Raw genomic sequence first — 22323 nt, forward strand, 5'->3', positions numbered from 1 at the left:
AGCCTTCCTCTAATAGAGAAAATACACTGAATCATCACATCTTGTTTGTAATATGAGAGTCAATGAGATTGAAGCTGTTGTAGAGTAGTGATATATGTTTCCTGTGTTAGTCAGCAAACAAAGGAGGCAAATAATAAGTGAATTAGAGCTTTATCAAATGAGTATTTTCATTATTAGTCGATGAAATGCAAAAATATTCACATTTTTAAGCTCACGGTGACGCCTTTAGTTCTTCTGTGTGTGTCTAAAACCTGACTATATTCAATTATCTCTCATATATGACAAAGAAACACGTTAAACTGTTACAATTGAGAAGCTGAAACTAATCATTGCTGCTAAACTAGTTTTTTTTAGAGAACATTTGACCCACACACAGCACCAAAATATAGTTGCATGTAATGCTGACATGATAAGCTCAGGTTTTAAATGTTAAATGACATAAAATTGATCACACTTTGCTGGTAATTGATCATTATTAAGCTTAAATACCCAACATAGTCTGTTTCCAAGGCCTTCAAATGTTAGGAGTAGCTAGTTTTATTTGTTTTATATCATCATTAACAGAATATCTTTGTGTTTTTGATCGTTAGTCGGACAAAAGAAGCTATTTGAAGACATACTTTTACTCTAGAAACTTGTTTTTCGCTATTTTCTGACTTTTTATAGACTAAAATGATCAATTATAAATCAAAAAACATTATATAAATCAATCACAGATCATTTATAAAGCTTAAAGACCAAACATAGTCTGGTTTCAGGCCTTCAAATGTTATAAATTACTAGTTTTATAAATTTTATATCACCGTTAACTGAATTATTTGTGTTTTTGACTGTTGGTCGGATAAAAGACGATATTTAAAGACTTTTTATAGACTAAAATGATCAATTATAAATCAAAAAACATTATATAAATCAATCACAGATCATTTATAAAGCTTAAAGACCAAACATAGTCTGGTTTCAGGCCTTCAAATGTTATAAATTACTAGTTTTATAAATTTTATATCACCGTTAACTGAATTATTTGTGTTTTTGACTGTTGGTCGGATAAAAGACGATATTTAAAGACATTTTATAGACTAAAATGATCAATAACAAATCATATAAATATAATATAAATCACTCTAATGAGCTTAAATGTTAGTCGGAGCTGTATTGGCATCATCAATACACCGTTACTGAGTCAAAAACATTACGATAAGCTGTGTTATTTTTCAAAAACTTGGACCCTCGTGGGAGAAAACAACAAGCGGGCGCTGACGCAGACTCACGTTGGACGTCGTGAACCGGATAAACGTGCCGATATAAGGAAAGCTAGATTCATCCTAAGCTTGTAAACAGGATTAACACCTTCTTAAAGCTTCACCTCGTTTTACAAGAGGAGAGAGTGTGTCATGGCTGAACTGGTCTGGACTCTATTATTGCCATCATCATCATCATCATCGTCGTCATAGCAATGTGTGTAATGTCGGGACTAAAGATGACCTAAAAAAAGACCCCCGAAGATTAAGATATGTTATGTCAGCGCATCCTGATTCCCGTCATCGAGGAAGAAGCAGAGTAAACAAGTATTGTCTGAAAATGAAAATGAAAGTATAACTGCTGTTTTGTAATAGATTCCTCCCTTCCTGTGTCTTTGTTTGAGCTCTCTCCTTTTTAAAATGCAGCTTTTAAAGAAGAAACAATACAGTAGAAATGTTAGAAAACTTAAGATAATCCTTTATTAGTCCCATGATGAGGAAATTTAAAGCATTACAGCAGTAAAATAGGAAGAACATCAATAAAAAAAGATTAAAAAACAATAAATGATAAGTAAAACAAGCAATATGAATAATAGGAAATCAAATAATAACAGTATGTTGAGAGGAATATTAGCGATATTGATATTATGCAGATTTTAAGGGTTAAATAATATATATCGCACAGTTAAACTGAAAGAAATATCACACCCAAAACACTGATATTGCACAGTAGTGAACATTTTTAAAGGTGCAGTTGGTGAAAATTGCGAAATGTGTGGTTTACCGCATCACATGGTCGTCATCAGCAGCAGGTGGTGTTTGCTCAGATGTTGAATAAGACGTGTGAAGTTTCAATATTACTGATTATAACACACCAAGCTCTGTATTTTTAGAGATACTCTCATCAAGTAGAGTCAGTTTTATTTATATATATAGTGCAAAATGACAATAGAAGTGACCTCAGGGCCGTTTTTAAACTGAACTCTTTAATTTACAGAGACACAACATTCAACCATGAGCAGCATGAAAGGAAAAACTCTCCTCAAACATGACGAGGCAAAGCAACAACAACAATATTAATCATAACATGACTAATAGTGGCGGTAGAAATGGGCAAAAACGACCAATGTTTTGGCTTAAAAATTGAGTTTGATAGTTCATCTTAAGGCCCATTTATGCTCAACGTTAAATATGGATTCGGATACGGGCGGAGCCTTCGGTCCTCTGAAATGAGGCCAACGCGGAAGTAACTTAAAACTGCATTCTATCAAAAGGCCACCAGGGGGCGACCGTTTTGGTGTCAAAAGGACTTCCGTCTCTATACAAGTCAATGGAGAATTCACCAACTTCTCACTTGATTTTTAACCTCAGTAAACGTTTTCAAAATGTGTTTATGGTCTCAATCGCTAGTTTAAAGCCTTCTTCAATGCAGTATGATGTTCATTTGGGACATTTTGGCCTCCCTGATTTTATATGTGACGATAAAGCAGGGTATGCATTAGGGCGTGGCTACGTCGTGATTGACAGGTTGATTGGTTCACAGGTTCAGGAGGGCGCCTCATGCTCCTCCTGATGCCCATATAAGTAGAATCCATGTTTTTATTTTTCCCAGCATGCACCTGAAATGTTCAAGATGGCGCTGCTCAGATCCGATACTATTCGCTTCCAAGCAGCAGTCCACAAACCAATGGGGGACATCACGGATGTTACGTCCACTTTTCCTAATGTGAACCATAGTGTACAAAAATGGAAATAAAATGCATCTTTTTTTAAACATTTTTGTGCAGCTGATCCACATTTTTATATATGCAAATGTACACATTTGAAAATCAGCATTCAAACATGTTGTTGGATTCTTCATATTCTATAAAATGACCATAAAATAGTGATTGTTAATGTCTCTTTTCCCCTCATAAATACATAGAATACACTCTATCTGCTCTCTGAAAGCTTCATTAAGGATTAATCAAACATTTATTAATGACTGATGGGGGATTTATGAATGTGAATTGGTGTAAAGACTAATTATGAGTCGGAATATGAACAGTATGTAAAGGGTTAATAATAGTAGTAACTGGGTGGATGTCATCCTGCAGGTGTGATCGAAAGGAAGCGACGACAAATACTACTGAACATCTTTATATAGAGTTCATAGCTGTGGCGACAATATGTGAGATGTCACTCGAGGAAGTTTCATAAGTAACTGATTGTAACCGATATCGGCCTGTGTGTATATTCACAGGAGTAGATGTCAGATAAATGTAGATATCGATGTGTTTATGCCGTCTGATATATATTTTAAAGATATATAGGTTGCATTTAGTGTATTTTTTATGGAAATATATGGAAATATACATATTAAATTCCCATTATCTACCTTGTTATTTGAAAGTAGCTTGCAGAAACACCAACAGAGAGAGAGGAATGACGTGCAGCAAAGGTTTTTTACTGGAGTCAAACCAGTGATGTTGTGATTACGTAGCGTTAACTGTTAACCACTCGGCTACTGAAGCGCTCCAAAATTATGATTAATCTTAAACTGTAAAATATCAGAGCTTCTATTAACTTAGTCAAAAGCACGTTTGAGCGATCGTTGACAAGAAAATGTGTGTTTATGCAGAAGATTATGGGCTTATATATCGATATAAGACGTTTTTACTCCTTTTATATCTGTATCGGCCTCAGAAATCCAGTATCAGTCAGGCTATAAATGTAATACCATCGACCTTTTTAAAGGAAAACGTACAAAAGTCTTCATACTTATTATCATCATAGCTGGACTAGAGTACTGTGTCACTTCACATGTCGAATATATAACCAGCAACCAATAACAACCCATCGATCAATGCAAAATCATACCGTCAATACCTGTCAATGTTGATGAAGACTCGTCGAAAGCTGCAGAACAAGCGAATAAATAGATCTTGAGATTGTTTAGTTGCATTTATCAAGGAACTAACTTGTATAATAAGCTTAGTTTTATGATACATGCATGGTTAATCTTTTTTTGGCCCATGTTTTATATCTTTCTTGATCATTTTTAGGGCTGAAACTAACTTATTTTCTCAATCGTTCTATAAAACGTCTGAAAATCATGAAAATAGTTGGTTTATATATCGATATTAGAATGTTTTTACTCCCTAATATCGGCATCAGCCACTAAAATACAGTATGGGTCAGGTCCTAATTATCATACCATCTACCTTTTTATAGGAAAACATACAAAGTCTTTATATTTATTATCATCTTAGCTGGACACCAGACTTTTCGGAGCTGCTCCCACTACTTCTGTCACTTCAAATATAACCTGCAACCAATAACAACCCATCGATCAATGCAAAATAACACCATCAATCTGTTGATGAACACCGGTGGAAAGCTGCAGAACAAGTGAATAAATAGATCTTGAGATTCATTTGTCACATTTATCATGGAACAAACTTGATACATGCACAATTAATCTCTTTTAGACCCATGTTTAATGCTTTTTTGCATAATTTTTAATTTTTAAACTAATAATTATTTTGTCAATCGTTCTATAAAACATCTGAAAATCCTGCAAATAGTCGCTCACTGTTTCCTGAAGCTCAGTCAAGTCATAATTAATACATTTCAGTCCTTCACACAGAACATCATGTTAATACACCACTACATCTGCATCCAGGCTTGTGGTTTCAGAGCAGGGAGGTGTGTGTGAGGCACCGTGGGAGTCGAAGCTCTCTATCTCTCTCTCTCTCTCTCTCTCTCTCTCTCTCTCTCTCTCTCTCTCTCTCTCTCTCTCTCTCTCTCTTACTACATTTGGTTGGTTGACTGTGGATGCACACATGCAGTCAGTGAGATCCGGTTATCAGCGCTGACGGCTCTCATCTAGACACTTCTGCTTTGTCCGTATAATGAGCGTCACACTCGACTCTGCACTCTCTCTACAATGTGCTGCGGAGTACAAGGGGAAACATACAGTACAGGAACACAGTGCACACAATAGATCCCTGTTATTATTATCTGGTTGCTATAATACAACAGATGGCTGCAGTGACTTTACTTTGTTAGTTTCTGGTTATAATTCAGGTGCAGCTGTTGCCTTTATTATCACTTTACAGCCATTTTAAACACTCTGTCGTTTAAGAGTGAAAGTCCTGAAGTCCACCTGGACTCTGGTGAGTTAGGGTGCGGATAAGACTTCATGCAGAGGGACATTTTATATTTTATATTTTATATTTTATATTTTATATTTTATATTTTATATTTTATATTTTATATTTTTAATTTATATTTTATATTTTATATTTTATATTTTATATTTTATATTTTATATATATATATTTTTAAAATATTTAAATTTTATATTTTTATTTAAATTTTATATTTTACATTTTATGTTTTAATTTTTTATTTAAAAAAAAATATATTTTTATATTTTAGCAACTATTAATTAAATTACAAATGTTCACGGTCTCCAGAGGATGAATCCTTCTGACTTTAGTGATCCACTGACTTTATAACGTAGCTCCACTAATTAGTCAGATTCGGGGTCATGACCTGTAAAATAACTGACCCATTTCCTGTCAGTCTCAGCTCAGGTTCATGCTAACGTACTGCAGCACCATTACATGCAAACTGGCTCTGCTATCATGCTAAATGTTTGGGTTTTGGCAACTGTTGATATGCATAAATGTTTAGATCTATTATTAAAGTAACGAAGTATATTAAAGGGCAGGTTCAGTGACTCAGATTAAGTGTGCTGCTCTGAAGAGAAGCACTTAACAAAATGAGAGAATCTGGCTCTAAAATAAGGCAATATATCGTCTTTGATATTGGATATCATGATATATCATAAGTTGTTGTCTTTTCCTGGTTTTAAAGGCTGCATTACAGTAAAATGAATGAACTTACCACTACTTTACCCACTTTATCCACATTACTAATGATTATTTATCAAAACTCTCATTGTGTAAATATTTACCAATAGTCATCCCTACAGTATTGTTGTAATATTGATATCAAGGTAGTGAAATATATAAAAGATACAGCTGCATTGGAAGGAGATCGTAACAAAAACAAGGAATCTGGCTCTAATATAGGGCAATATCAATATAATATTGGATATCATGATATAGAGATATATTGTTTCAGATATTGGATATCATGATATGGCACAAGTGTTGTTCTCCTGGTTTTAAAGGCTGCATTACAGTAAAATCAATAACCTTACCACTACAGTATTGAGTATATATTTATATATTTGTCCATTTCTCCCAGCCTCACATTAAAAAGACTGCAACCCTGAAAGAAATCTACTTGTTTTGACTAATTTGGAAACTTTATATTAACTTCAGATAAACTACATTTTATTTTACAGAAGGCAGCTTGTAGATTCTGCTCCCTGTCACTTTTTGGGATCTTCTAATGGTCAGTGTGAGGAACAGGAGGCAGGAAAAGCTGGCTAAAGACTTGAAAACTGTGAACTTGTCCTTTCTGTGAGTTCTTTACAGACTCTTTTCCAGCAGAGGACGGCGGTGACGGCAGTGACGGCTGCTAAGAGCCGGTTATGTAAGCGTTTTAGGTCTCAGGCTTTGGGTCATTTTGTCCCCTTTTAGAAAGTTTGTTCTCAGTCAGAGGGGGTAGAAAGTTCGTAGGAGGCGGCGGTGCGTGGCACAAAGGGAGGAGAGGAGACTTGGTTCTCCTGGTGTGTGTGTGTGTGTTTTTATCCTGCTGGGGGGAAAAGCACATGGAGGTCTCAGGGAGGTTTCCTGTAGAGCAGCAGGGCCGACGGCTGCACCTGAAGTCCACCTGGACTCTGGTGAGTTAGGGTGCTGGTTAGACTTCATGCAGAGGGACGTTTTATTTTATATTTTATGTTTTATATTTTATATTTTATATTTTATATTTTATATTTTATATTTTATATTTTATATTTTATATTTTATTTCAATTTTTTATTTCATATTTTATATTTTGTTTTATTTTTTTATTTAAAAAAATATTTTTTTATTTTATTTATATTTTATATTTTATATATATATATATTTTTAAATATTTTTATATTTTTACATTTTTATATTTTTATTTTGATATTTTTATTTTTATTTCATATTTTATGTTTTATATTTTATGTTTTATGTTTTATGTTTTATTTTTTTATTTAAAAAAATATATTTTTATTTTATTTTTATTTTATATTTTATTTTATTCTATTTTTAATTTATTTGATTTATTTAGTAAAGTGTATTGTTGGTCTCTAGACTCTAGAATAAAATATCAAATGTCACTGTGTGTTTAAAGGTGTATTGCACAAACCTGCTTTATGGTGTAATATTGATCAGACAAAGTTTTGAGGAATATTGTGACATTATTGTTCTTTTGCAGTATTTTCTTAGTGCAGCTCTGTTTGTAGCAGCGTTGTTCAGCAGCTGTCGGCTTTAGAAACCGAAAGGTGTTAAAGTCCATCCGGCTGGTATGCAGCTCTGACTCATTCAGTATGAAACCAATCGTCTTAAATACTGAGACATGCTGCTTTAAGTGTCATGGTTCAGATTGTAAATGCACACACACACACACACACACACACACACACACACACACACACACACACACACACACACACACACACACACACACACACACACACACACACACACACACACACACACACATATATTAAGTCTTTGCCTTTAAGTCGGACATGCTCCAAGGTGCAAACATGCAGCAGGGAAATATTCTTAGTGCATGTTGTAAACGATGATTACAGATGATTTAACTATCGGAGCATTAACAATGAAACATAATGATGGAATCAGAGTGAAAACAGATGAAATGGTGCCTGAAGGAAAGCACCATTTACTTCTTAGTTTGTGTTGCTCAATTCCTGATTATGTTATTTGATCCCATAAACACTCGACAATTGAGCCTAGATGGTTTAATTAGGGCAGCTGTGGCTCAGGAGGTAGAGCCACTAATCAGAAGATCTGTGGTTTGATTCCCGGCTCCTCTTTTCCACATGTTGATGTGTTAGGGCAAGATACTGAAGCTAAAGCTGCTGCTTAAATTAAGTAGTGTAGTGTAAAAAGCACTTTAAGTGGTCAAAAGACTAGAAAAGCACTGTATAAGTACAGTTAATTTACCATTTACCATTTAAAATTGCTGTTTGACATACTTCAGAATACACTAAATATATTTTATAAAGTCTGTCTGAAGTAATTTATTAGTTTCTGACTCTGAAAAAGTGTCAAATTCATCAAATCTAGTTCAAATATATCTCTGAACTCTCTTTTTAACCAAATCACACACATTTAGATTATTCTATGTGATCCTCTTTTTTAATAACTAATGTAATAACTCATGTTTAATATTTTTTACGAGTTTTAAAACCTCTGGAATAGTAGAAAGACAGATTTGATGTCAGGAAAATGTGTGTTTTGTAAGAAATAAATAAGAAATACTATATTAAAAACCCAGTTAAACCTGATTCATCTCAACATTTAGCTGCTGATGGTTGATTTTTATCAGTAATCTCAACAGCTGTGTGTATAAAAGTTCACTACACTCACAATCTATTTAATTTAATTTTTTTTATTTGATTATTTTTATTTTTATTTATTTTTTGAATTTTATTTTTTTAAATTTAATTTAATTTAATTTAATTTTATTTTATTTTATTTTATTTTTATTTTTATTTTTATTTTTATTTTTTATTTTTTAAATTTTTTTATTATTTATATTTAATTTTAATTTTAATTTTAATTTTAATTTTAATTTTAATTTTAATTTATTTTAATTGTATTTTATTTTATTTTATTTTATTTTATTTTATTTTATTTTATTTAAATGTATTTCGTAAAGTGCAATTTTGGTCTCTAATGTTGAGGTGATAAATATTAAAATGTGTGTTTTGTAATAAATAAATAAGAAATTCTATATTAAAAACCCAGTTAAACCTGATTAATCTCAAAATTCAGCCGTTGCTTTTTATCAGTAATCTCAACAGCTGTGTGTATAAAAGTGTTCACTAGACTCACAACCTAAACTTTGCTCCTCAATATTGCACAAATCTTTGAGATGAATATTTATTCTTGTCATATATTATTTTTTATAATGTCTCTTTTGCACCAGACAGAGTTTTCCAATATATGAGTGACTCTATAGAAAGGACTCGGAGTGATAATGAGGGAATGATATCGGCTCATCGTGGTGACAGAATGAGGTCTTTCATCTCTGTGTGAGAATCGATGTGATTTTCTTGCCGCTTCTTCTCCGCTAGACATGTTTTATATCAGTTTGTGCACCAAGTGAGAATCTGTGGAGTAATTTAAATGGTTAAAGCAGATTTAAAACCCTCGTAACAGTTTTAAAGCATTTGGTTATCTGCTAAATTAATAATGTAATCATTGCATCAATATGTTTATAATTGGAGATATACATTGGAAAAGGCAAACATGCTTCTTCAGTACAGATCTGCATGTAAAAATGACTGTTTGCATCTTGATTTTTCTTCTTAATTTGCTTTAAAACACACATTTGAATATTTTTTGCTGTCATGAAAATCGTCATCTGCATAAATCCGTCACTGATGAGGTTAATAATCAGTTTAATTTTCACCTTTTAATAGTTTCTATGAATCATATCTTTGTCAGAACACGTTATCGATCATGTTTTAAGTGTTTTCTGACTCATTGCACGTTGAGCTGAAATCATCTTCACTCACTCTGGTGTCACATTTTAACATGAACTAATAACAAATTCACAATCACCTAATTTGTAGTTTATAGAAAAAAACACTTGACACAATTGTGGCCTCTTAAGATCTTAATCTGCATTATTTGTGCAGTGAAAGCTGTTTTTTTTGGTTTGTAGAACTGGACTTTGAACTTTGAGCCCTGTTTGGATTTTAAATAGATTTAGATATTGACTGTATGTGCTCTTCTTCTTCTTCTTCTTCTTCTTCTTCTTCTTCTTCTTCTTCTTCTTCTTCTTCTTCTTCTTCTTCTTCTTCTTCTTCTTCTTCTTCTTCTTCTTCTTCTTCTTCTTCTTCTTCTTCTTCTCTGTTAGAAAACCTTACTGTCCAGTAGAGCTCCACTGATGCTGGATTTTTGGGGTCGATGCCGATATTAGGGAGTAAAAAAATTCTGATATTGATATACTGGCTGATAATCTTATATAAACAGAATATAAACATAAAAATGCATTTATTCTTTTTTTTTGACAAAGGAGGCTCTGATATGTTACCCTTTATTTTATAAAATGACATCAGTGCACTGAAACTTAAGTAAATAAACTTCACTGAGAATTTAATAAATATAAATTCCTATAAATAATAAAACACAACAGTACCAGTCAAAAGTTTGGACACACTTACCCATTCACTTCAATGAGAAAGTGTGTCCAAACTTTTGACTGGTACTGTATATATTGAACTTGAATTAAGAAAATGGGTCAAATATACATAAAATGTTGCCTATATAACTTTAAATTTATATTGGAGCAGATCGGACAACATAGATGCCGATACAGAGATATAGGCCGATAATATCAGCTGACCTATATATCAGTCGGGCTCTAAAGTCCATTTAAGGAGTTCAAACTATTTCCTCTATTTCTATGTTTATTATTGGATCATATTGTGGAATCACTGTCAGGTTAGAACTTATTTTACTTCATGATTAAGTGTCTTTTCTTTCACGTGCTCTCATAAGAATTAAAGGGGAGATCAGCACTGCACACACACACACACACACACACACACACACACACACACACACACACACACACACACACACACACACACACACACACACACTCTGCTGCGGCCTTGTTGCTGCAATCGAGGTCCTGATTAAGTCTCGATCAGCTCAGGACTCTTTTCAGGAAAATGGGCCAGAGCCGCTGCGTTTAGGGACCAGCGTGCATTTCTGTTGCAGACTATTCTGAACAACAGGAGCGGTTACTACGGGGACAGTGGCCCAGTAAAATTAAAGTAGTGTGTGTGTGTTGTTATTCTGCTGTTCTACTTGGATATAAAGCTTTATATCTCATGCATATTGTGTATTACTGATGTTGCATGTATGGTATTTATTGTGTGTGAACAGGTGGACACCATGAACTACGTGGGCCAGCTGGCGGGCCAGGTGCTGGTGACCGTGAAGGAGCTGTATAAGGGGATTAATCAGGCCACTCTGTCAGGCTGCATCGACGTGATCGTGGTGCGACAGCCTGATGGGACGTTCCAGTGCTCCCCGTTCCACGTGCGCTTCGGGAAACTGGGCGTCCTTCGCTCCAGGGAGAAAGTGGTCAGTGCATGATCTGATTCAATGCATAGCCTGTCAACATTTTAAGTGAAGTGTGTGTTATAAAGGAGATATTTTAGCATTTTATGATACAGATTATTATTAAGAAAAGTCAAAGCTCCTGCAACACTGCAAAAAATGTCAAAAAGGTGAAAATATATACAAAAAATAACCAGTAATGTGCATCCAGACATGCATCAATCAATGAGGTTTTTATTAAGATGGGTTGGGTGTGTGGTCATGTGACTTCAGGCCAGTCATTACCCCAGACAGGTAAAGGGAATATCCAATAATAGACATGGGTGACACCATATTTGGTCCATAAACCAGAAAAATGCAATGACAGTGATACTCAAGTTAATACAGAAGTGGCTAAAATCGAAACTGTGCATATTTAATAAGCCATATTTAGTTTATATGTATACACTCTGCAGCTTTGACTTTATTAGATTTTTTTTCCCTCTTCTCCATGCACCTGATATAGATAATTATAGAGGATTAAATCATAATATAGCAATACCTGATTGATTAAGCAACCTAACAATACAAGGAAAACTCTCTTACTTCATTAAAATAACATCATATTATATTAAATTTCACTTGCAAATGTGGAATACATGAAATAATAATAGGCTGCACCTTTCTAATAAGGTAAAATCCATTCATAAAAAACACTTTTGGGTTGCCAGGTTGTGAAAGATCCCTCTAGTTCTTCAGTTTATTTGACTTATTTACCAGAAAAAATGGATTTCCCACAACTTGGCAACCCAAAAGTGTTAATAAATAGCTTATAACTGATCTATAAAGCATATATTAACCTTTAATTAAGATATTAGATACAGATTGTAACCTTTATTTTGAAAGGTGACTTGTTAGGAGGATATTTTCTTCTCTTTTTCGTCTGAAGCAGTTTGAACACCACGAGCTAATCCACTGTCTGCTTCTCACCAGAGCAGATTGCCCTTCCTCCTCCTCCTCCTCCTCCTCCTCCTCCTCCTCCTCCTCCTCCTCCTCCTCCTCCTCCTCCTCCTCCTCCTCTATTTATAGGCACAGTGTAGTTATCACCAGAGGACTAAGGTGGGAGGCTCAGATTTAGCTTCTTACTCTCTTAACTTTATATAGATTCATCCCATTCAAAAAAAAAAAAAAAAAGCGTCTTTAGAGGAAAGGTTGATCTCTTTTAGACGCTTACAGGAAAGCCGAGAGGTGCAGGAAACAGTCTGTGGTTGGATCAGAGGAGAGAAACTAAGCTTTACCTTGACCTCATATCAAATGTCAGCACCTTGCAAACACTTTCAGTACTTTCCTTACTATTCTGATAGAGAAAATATCACATTTTTACTCATGTTGTTGACTTCTAATTCGACCCAGTTTTGAGTTAATAAAAAGCTTAAAAACATCAAGCCTTCACACAAGCTGCTCTCTGTGTTTCTGTGGATTAACTCTTAATTCTGCAGGTAAATCTGTGGCAGGTTTTTTTTTCTTTAATTCATCGTTGAGCTGAACTGTGGACGTAAATATGGAGCTTTTTTTTGTGGTAAACAAACCTCATGAATATGTTTTTAAAGGTGCCGTTCGTAGAATTTTGTGGCGTGTATGTTTTAATTGCGAATTTAATAATTATAAATACCTATTAATAATAAAACATACAACAACAATAAACATGTGCATGCATATATTAAATATTAATTAAGAAAAAGGATTAAATATACATAAAAACGTTGCCTATATAACTTTTGAAATAATATTGGTGCATATCGGACAGAAAATACGCCAATATAGGCAAAGCAGCTTTATTTATATAATGCATTTCATACACAAGGGCAACTCAATGTGCTTTACATAAAAACAAACATTAAACAGTAAGAATTGGAAGCATTAAAACATACAACAATTACAATAAAAAGAGAAAAAAAAGTACAATTGAAGAGTAAAAATAGGAAACATTAAAGCATTAAACATTAAACAAAGAACCTAATTATAATAACAATAAAAAAGAGAGAAAAGAGGGAAAGAAAACATACAAAAACAAACATAATGTGTTGTTTTTTATTCTGCAGATCGACATAGAAATCAACGGGGAATCTGTTGAGTTGCACATGAAGCTCGGAGACAACGGAGAGGCCTTCTTTGTCCAGGAGACCGAAAAGCACAATGTAGGTTTTGCACATTTTGCTTTAACCCTCCTGTTGTCCTCGAGTAAAGGGAGGAAGAAGGAAGGAAAGGAGGGAGGGAGGAAGGAAGGGAGGGAGGGAAGAAGGAAGGAAAGGAGGGAGGGAGGAAGGAAGGTAGGAAAGGAAAGATGGGAGGAAAGGAAATAAGGAAGGGAGGCAGGAAAGGAAGGAAGGATGGAGGAATTAAGGAAGGAAGGAAGGTAGGAGGGTGCGGGGAAAGAAGGAAGGAGGGAGGGAGAAAGGAAAAGAGGAAGAAAGGAAAGAAGGACTGAGGAAAGAAGGTAGGGGGGAGGAAAGAAAGGGAGAAGGAAGGAGAGAGGGAGGAAAGAAGGAGGGAGGGAGGAAGGAAGGACGGAAGGAAGGAAGAAAGGGGAATGGAGGAAGGAAAGAAGGAAGGGAGGAAAGAGAGAGGAAGGAAAGAAAGAGAGAAGGAGGGAGGGAGGAAGGACAGATGGAAGGAAGGGAGGAAAGAAGGAACAGTCAAAACAGACGGGGTCAATTTGACCCGGGAGGACGACACAAAGGTTAAATTTTTCTTGCTTTGCTTAGCTTCCAAATTATACATATATATATATCTTGTTTTCTACTAACACAGGAGATCGTCCCGGCCCACCTGGTGACGTCGCCCATCACCACAGAAGAACCTCTGTTCAGGAGCAGAGAGCCCAGAAACGGGGGCTCGTCTGCAGAGAGCGGTCAGCCTCTAAATCCAGAAGAACCAACGTCTGGAAACTTGCAGCCCTGCTCCAACAACACGGCCGGCAAGAAGAAGAAGAGACGCAGGAGGAAGCACAAAGCCGAGCACCGGAAAGAGGAGCAAACTACACCTGCTGCAGGAGGAGAGCCGGAGCTGAATGAGCTCAGTTCAGACGAGGAGCCCAACGCTCACAATGGACGGTAAATAGACTTCTGTAGTTTATTATCTGGATTCTGATGTGTTGATTTCTACTGTAAACTTTAATCCTGCCTGTACTCAAGAATAACGTTTCTAGGAATAATGACCATGAAACCATGAAATGTAACTGTTATGTATAGACCAGGCGGGGAGTTCTGGTCCTCTGAAATGATGCCAACGCAGAAGTAACTTAAAACTGCATTCTATCAAAAGGCCACCAGGGGGCGACCGTTTTGGTGTAAAAAGGACTTCCGTCTCTATACAAGTCAATGGAGAATTCACCAACTTCTCACTTGATTTCTAACCTCAGTAAACGTTTTCAAAATGTGTTTATGGTCTCAATCGCTAGTTTAAAGCCTTCTTCAATGCAGTATGATGTTCATTTGGGACATTTTGGCCTCCCTGATTTTATATGTGACGATAAAGCAGGGTATGCATTAGGGCGTGGCTACGTCGTGATTGACAGGTTGATTGGTTCACAGGTTCAGGAGGGCGCCTCATGCTCCTCCTGATGCCCATATAAGTAGAATCCGTGTTTTTATTTTTCCCAGCATACACCTGAAATTTTCAAGATGGCGCTGCTCAGATCCGATACTATTGGCTTCCGAGCAGCAGTCCACAAACCAATGGGTGACGTCACGGATGTTACATCCATTTTATATACAGTATATGGTATAGAGCCATTTTTCAGTGGAATAAGTTGCCATACTTTATTATTCAAGCTGCAAGTAAAGAAAGTTTTAAAAAGCATCTAAAAAGAATATTCTTGGGTAGAGGCCGGGAAAATATTCAATATGTATCATTGTTTTGTTTTTGGGTTTTTTTTGGGGGGGGGGGATTAAGGATTTATAATGAGACTCTATTTATGTATGCATTTATGTTACATTGTAATTGTAATTGGTTGTATTTATTTTAACATGGACCCCAGGAAAAGTAGCTGTTGCCTAGGTAACAGCTAATGGGGTTCTAAATAAACTAAACTGATGTCACTGTGTCACATCTTCAGGGCCTCTTCGCTTGCCGCCACCACCACGAAGGACAACACGGAGCACAGGCAGCATTCCCCGCTCACCACCCTGGAGTGGGACAGCTACCCGTTCTCAGACGGAGACTGGTCGCCCTGCATAGCGTACGGCTCCGCTCGCTCAATCTGTCCTTTCAAATATTTACACAGCTCAGACAAACAATAAGATTTCATTTCTGACTCGATCAAAAACAAACACGCTGAGGCTGTAAAACAAAACGCTCCCACAAGCTCCTGTTACAGCTGACTCAGTGGAAATGTGTGTGTTTTTTTTTTTGTTTTTTTTGTGCTTGCAGAAGGGAAATGTCCGAGCCGATGTCGCCCAAGAGTGACTCGGAGCTGTTGGTGAATCCTGCAGAGAGCATGCTCAGAGCTGATTCACACATGCAGTGGACGTGGGGAGAGTTTCCAGAATCCACAAGGGTACGACTCAGGTTACTATGGAGATGTAATAGGTTACAGATTACTAGTTACTCTATTTAAAATGTAATAAGTAATGTAACTATTTCAATTACTTAATCAAAGTAATGTAACTTATTACTTTTGATGACTTTTCTAATTTTCTAACCAATGTTTTCAGCTGTTAGGGTAAATGTTCCCTCCATCTGTCCTTCCTTCCTTACTTCCTCCCTTCCTTCCTTCCCCCCTTCCTTCCTTCCCCCCTTCCTTTCTTCCTTCCTCCCTTTCTTCCTTCCTTCCTATTTTCCTTCCTCCCTTTCTTCCTCCCTCACTTCCTTCCTCTCTTCCTTCCTCCCTTCCTTTCTTTTTTCCTTTCTTCCTTCCTTCCGTTTGTCTTTCCTTCCTTTCTTCCTCCCTTCCTTCCTTTCCTCCCTTCCTTCCTATTTTCCTTCCCTACTTTCTTTCTTATCCCTTCCTTCCTTCCTTCCTTCCTTCCTTCCTTCCTTCCTTCCTTCCTTCCTTCCTTCCTTCCTTCCTTCCTTCCTTCCTTCCTTCCTTCCTTCCTTCCTCCCTTTCTTTCTTCCTTCTTTCCTATTTTCCTTCCTCCTTTCCTTCCTATTTTCCTTCCTAAGATCTAAGTTCAGCTGTTAGGGTAAGTGTTCCCTCCATCTGTCCTACCTTCCTTCCTTCCTACCTTCTGTCCATCTTCCTCCCTCACTTCCTTCCCTCCTTCCTAAGATCTAAGATCAGCTGTTAGGGTAAATGTTCCCATTAAGCACCAAAATCTAAGTCCAGCTGTGTTTCATGGATACTGACATGATTTATAAGGGAGATCATTTCTTATAAAGCAACATTTATCTCTCATTTGAAAATGTATTCATTAGTTCATGTAGATTTTGGAATATAAAATAAAGATATTTGATGAATAAAGTGGGTTTAATTGGTACTGTGACTCCATTTAAGCTCATGTGTGCTCCAAATAAGCCCACATCATGATTTATTTACTAAATATATTAAAAAAAATATTGATTTCAAAGAATTAAAAACAGCAATATATGTATTCAGTAACATGTTAAATATTAAAAAATGAGGAAAAAACCCTCCTGAGTAAAATCTCAAAGGTCTGACTTCAGATGTAACCTCCTTTGTAATCATCACTGTTTTTGTATCTAGGTCAATAAAAAGGACAAGTCGAAGACGTTGACCATCACTCCCTCAGAGAACACACACTTCAGGGTTATCTTAAGCTCCGAGGCCATGGAGGAAGAGTCCACGAAGAGAAAGAGAACCGCTGATCCCGTCTGCAGCATCGTCAAACCAGAACCTCGGACCATCAAACCAGATCAGAGCGGCTGCAGACCGAAGCCTCCCAAAGCTTCACCGCAGCCGGACCTTTCGGATCTGAGCTTCTCACCCGAGCCGTGTCTCGGTGACTCTGACGTCAGCTCTAAAGCGGCGAGGAAGACGAGGTGGACGTCTTCGCCGCCCAGCCGCAGGGAAAGCTTCACTGGTGCCGGCGGAGGCAGCGACGAAGCGGCTGGAGACTCAGCGGCTGTGTGTCAGGATGCGAGAGCCTCAACCAAACCCACCGACTCCCCCGCCAAGAGGAGAGGTAACGCTACTTCACAGTTTAGTTTTATTGTATTTGTTTTGATGTGTTAATTTTTTATTTTTTTCCTACTTTTTTATCATTCTATAGTTTTATCTTCCTTTCTTATATTATTTGTCTGTTTTCTTTTTTCTTTTAATTTCATTTTTTAACGTAATTTTAATCCAGCTTCTATTAAACTTCAGTTTTTACTCTTACCTTTAATAAACCTTTTCTCTATTTTCTCTTATTTTACTTATTTAATTATTTGATTTATTTACCTATTTAAAAATTTTTTTTAACTATTTGATTTATTTACTTATTTTAAAAAAAAGAAGTAATTATTTGATTTATTTACTTATTTTTAATTTACTCATTTAATTTATTTACGTATTTTATTTATTTACTTTTTTATTTAATTTAATTAAATGTATTTATTTATTGTTTAAAAAATTATTATTTTATTTATTTACTTATTTTTAATTTACTTATTTGATTTATTTACTTTTTTATTTAATTTAATTATTTAATTTATTTACTTATTTTTTTACTTATTTTATTAAAATGTTCTAAATATTTTTTATCACTTATTTTCTCATGCATAAACCCTTTCTCTTTTCTCTCTTATTTTACTTATTTATTAAATTATTTTATTTATTTACTTATTTTATTTAAATTTTCTAAAGATTTTTTTTATCATTCTTATTTTTTCTTGCGTGCATTGGTCTCAATTTTTGTCTTTTAATTTGTTCTTTGTTGTTTTTTTATTCCTTTTCTTTATTTCTTTATCTTGTATCTTATTCTGTCATAAAGCACTTTGAACTACACCAGCCTGAATGAAAGCTGCTATATAAATAAAGATTAATTGATTGATTTGATTGAATTACAAATAACTTCACCCTCCTGTTGTCTTCTATGCAACTTTTTCCCTCCTGGGTTAATATTATTTTTGGAAATTATGATCAATAGGCCTCATTTAAATGAAAATATACCTCATTTTTGCATCTTTCTTGGCAAAAATGGACCAAAGGGCAACAGGAGGGTTAAAAAAATGACATTTTATGACATTAACTGGACTTTTAAATACGTTTAAAATATTTAAGCCTTTGTTATAAAATGTTTACAACCGTATAGAAGGGTGTGTTGATATAGATTATTGTTATGTAGCATCTTAAATGACATGAGAGAAGGTGTTGAACTGGTGTAACTAAGATGTGATCTACACCCAGCCGTGTGACTGTTAACAGGAAGGATGTGGTTTTTATTTGGGTCTAAGTTCACGTTCTCTGTCTGGTGGCTGTTCTGCATTCACACACACACACAAAAAACAGGAAGTGAAAAAAAGAGAATGAAATGAACTGTTTCTGTTTATACTTCTCTCGTCTTTAAGGTGTGAGGAAGAGGAGCCAACATCAGGGACCTGAAGACATTTACCTCGATGATCTGAACGTACTCGAGCCGGATGTTGCTGCTCGGTACTTCCCTAAAAGGTGCGACGCCTCACAAGAAGTTATAATACCTGAATCTCTCTATTATATATATATATGTAGGCTTCAATACTCATAAAACACCCTGAATGTGAGCAGAAGCACAGAGTTAATGTGACAAATAAGGGTTGGCAAGATGAGCAATTTAAAAATATCTTTAAAAATAGTTTAAAAGCAGCATCAGGTTTGTTAAAATGTGTATTTTGTATTTTTTGTTGGTTTTATATCATTTGAAATGACATTTGCACCATTTTTTTTTATCAAAAGTAAGACTGAATGCTCCTGAAAATGTCAAATGGTGTAACCACAAAAAAATGATAAATATTACATATTTTATCACCTAGAAAAGAAAGAAAGATAAAGGAGGAAGAAGAAAAAGAACAAGAAGTAGGAGGAGAATGAAATGAAGAAAGGAGGAAGAGGAAAAAGAAAGGGAGGAGGAAGAGGAGAAAGAAAGAGAGGAGGAAGAGGAGAAAGGGAGGAGGAAGAGGAGAAAGAAAGAAAGGAGGAAGAGAAAGAGAAGGAGGATAAAAAGGGAGGAGGAAGAAAGGAGGAAGAGGAGGAAGAGGAGAAAGAAAGAAAGGAGGAAGAGAAAGAGAAGGAGGAGAAAGGGAGGTGGGAGGAGGAAGAGGAGAAAGAAAGGAGGAAGAGGAAAAAGAAAGGGAGGAGGAAGAGGAGAAAGAAAGAGAGGAGGAAGAGGAGAAAGAAAGAAAGGAGGAAGAGAAAGAGAAGGAGGAGAAAGGGAGGAGGAAGAGGAGAAAGAAAGAGGAGAAAGACAGAAAGGAGGAAGATGAGAAAGAAAGGAAGAGGAAAAAGAAAGGGAGGAGGAAGAGGAGAAAGAAAGAAAGGAGGAAGAGAAAGAGAAGGAGGAGAAAGAGGGAGGAGGAAGAGGAGGAAGAAAGGAGGAAGAGGATAAAGAAAGAAAGGAGGAAGAGAAAGAGAAGGAGGAGAAAGAGGGAGGAGGAAGAGGAGAAAGAAAGAGGAGAAAGACAGAAAGGAGGAAGATGAGAAAGAAAGAAAGAAAGAAAGAAAGCTGTTTCCTGATCTCCATGGTTACCAGAGTAAATGTAATATTTAGAACAATTGTATTCCATTACCTTTATTTAATATAAAAGTTATAATGTAAGATCATGCCAAACTAGTTGATATGGTGTTTTATTGAGAATTTACTGTTTTTAAGCAAGTTGAATTATTTGGTACAAAGTTTTTATGGTTACACCACTTAGACATTTTTGCCATAATCCTCTAATATATTCTCTCAAAATGGATTAAAAGCAGAAATTTGATGCTGGGTCCACAAAAAAAGGATGTGTGCAAGTTATTCATACGTTTATTTTCACATTTTAACCCCTTTAAATTTAACTAAAACATATAAACTGGCAGTAAAGTACAATTATGGATCAAATAAAAGTGGCTGCAGTTATTCTGTTGTGTAAAATGTGATAATTGTACCTTCCTGTCTGTGTTTCAGTGAGTCCGAGCAGGTTCCGAAGCACTGGGTGGAGAGCGGGAGGCGTTCTGGATCCCAGTCGCCTCAGTCGGTGGGAAGCGCGGCTGCAGACAGCGGCACCGAGTGTCTGTCGGACTCTGCCGGCGACCTGCCTGACGTCACGCTGTCACTCTGCGGTGGAGTTGGGGAGAATTCGGAGATCTCTAAAGGTAGAAATTAGTCTGTACTCACAACACTGATGAGACATATTTAAAGTGATTTACGCTAAAAGCAAAATAAGCAATGGAAACATGTTTATTTTCTAATTAAATGATGTAACTAGTTGCATGGAGCATGTTGCCCGTTTTAACAATAATGCTGCATCACATATTTTGACTCTCTTGCAATCAGCTGATCAATGTTTTAATGTTCAATTTTCTTCCAGAGAAATTCATGGAGCACATCATCACCTACAACGAATTTGCAGAGAATCCGGCAATTATCGACAATCCCAATCTGGTGGTTAGGATTTCAAACAGGTGAGTCTTCATACTTAATCACACACATGTATACACGGTCGCCCATAAAGTTTGAATAATTTTGTTTTCAGACACATTCCTCTTTTTATTTTCTATTTATACACATCAGTAATCACCTTTGACCAGGTGCAATGAGATTGATCAATACAATTTTGAGAATATTCACACTTTATCTATCAAGAATAAATCACATTGTCACAATCATTTCATAAGAAGAAGTAAAAAATATTTTATTGCAACTTTATGGACGACCGTGTATGCAGTAGGGCTGGGCAATATATCAATATCGTGATATGAGACTAGATATCGTGTTAGATTTTGGATATCGTAATATCGCGATATGTCATCAGTCGTCTTTACCTGATTTTAAATGTTGCATTACAGTAAAATATATAATTTTCTGAACTGTTCTAGCTGTTCTGTTATTTACCTTTTACCTACTTTGTCATTATATCCACATTACCGATGATTATTTATCAAACATTTCATTGTGTAAATATTTTGTAAAAGCATCAACAGCCATCTCTATAATATCGTTGCAATATCGATATCGAGGTATTTGGTCAAATATATCATGATACTGGATTTTGTCCATATCGTCCAGCCCTACTATGCAATACTGTGCAAAAGTTTTAGCCACTAAAAATTCAAATAATGCAAAATTAAGGAAGTTTTTCTGTGGATTTAGACTCTATAATTTTTAATGAGGGTTCTGTTGGGTCCAAACTATCTGCTGCAGGATTCTTTGTTCTTCTTGATAATGGAGATATTATTGAAGCTGGATGTTTGCGGGTCATTTTCAGGCCAATCAAAACCTCCCTGATGGTATTTCCTAATAGAAAAGAACCTAAACCTCTAAAAGAAGCCTTAAACTTCTGGCACAGCATTACATATAATAAATCCTCCATCATACGTCTACTTCTACTCCACTATATTCACTAATATGCCGTGAACCTTTGCAACTCATTTTTCCAGATATTACAACTGGACGCGGTGGCGGCACCGTTGATCCTTTGTATGCAGGCTTTCAGAAGAACCTGCCAAAGGTATCTGCTGATCTACTGTGTTTAATAGTGTGCTGTGTAATCCTGTACTGTATGTGCCACATTGTGTCTATTCACACTAGCGTTGGACTTGTTTTTTTTTTTTCATGTGAATGGCTTCAGGCTACAGAGGAGGCCTGGGTGAAGGAGAAAATGCCAAAGAAGTCCGGGCGTTGGTGGTTCTGGAGGAAGAGCAGCGTGAAGCAGGTACTGAAACTATTGAG

General features: G+C 35.8%; 1 protein-coding gene across 1 annotated transcript in view; it reads left to right on the forward strand.

Moving 5' to 3' along the window:
• Positions 1-5383: 5383 nt before the first annotated feature.
• Positions 5384-22323, forward strand: part of LOC134002467 (phosphatidate phosphatase LPIN2-like) — a gene marked incomplete in the record, with an annotated part of 24807 nt that continues 7867 nt past the window's right edge. Inside the window, 14 exon segments of the mRNA XM_062441809.1 lie at positions 5384-5398; positions 11324-11524; positions 13582-13677; positions 14291-14592; positions 15597-15719; positions 15914-16037; positions 17187-17625; positions 18992-19091; positions 20560-20747; positions 20963-21056; positions 22032-22047; positions 22050-22077; positions 22080-22102; positions 22223-22306. Of these exon segments, the coding sequence (XP_062297793.1) occupies positions 11333-11524; positions 13582-13677; positions 14291-14592; positions 15597-15719; positions 15914-16037; positions 17187-17625; positions 18992-19091; positions 20560-20747; positions 20963-21056; positions 22032-22047; positions 22050-22077; positions 22080-22102; positions 22223-22306 (1809 nt within the window).

This window comes from Scomber scombrus, chromosome 20, assembly GCF_963691925.1.
Source record: "Scomber scombrus chromosome 20, fScoSco1.1, whole genome shotgun sequence".
Taxonomy (NCBI): domain Eukaryota; kingdom Metazoa; phylum Chordata; class Actinopteri; order Scombriformes; family Scombridae; genus Scomber; species Scomber scombrus.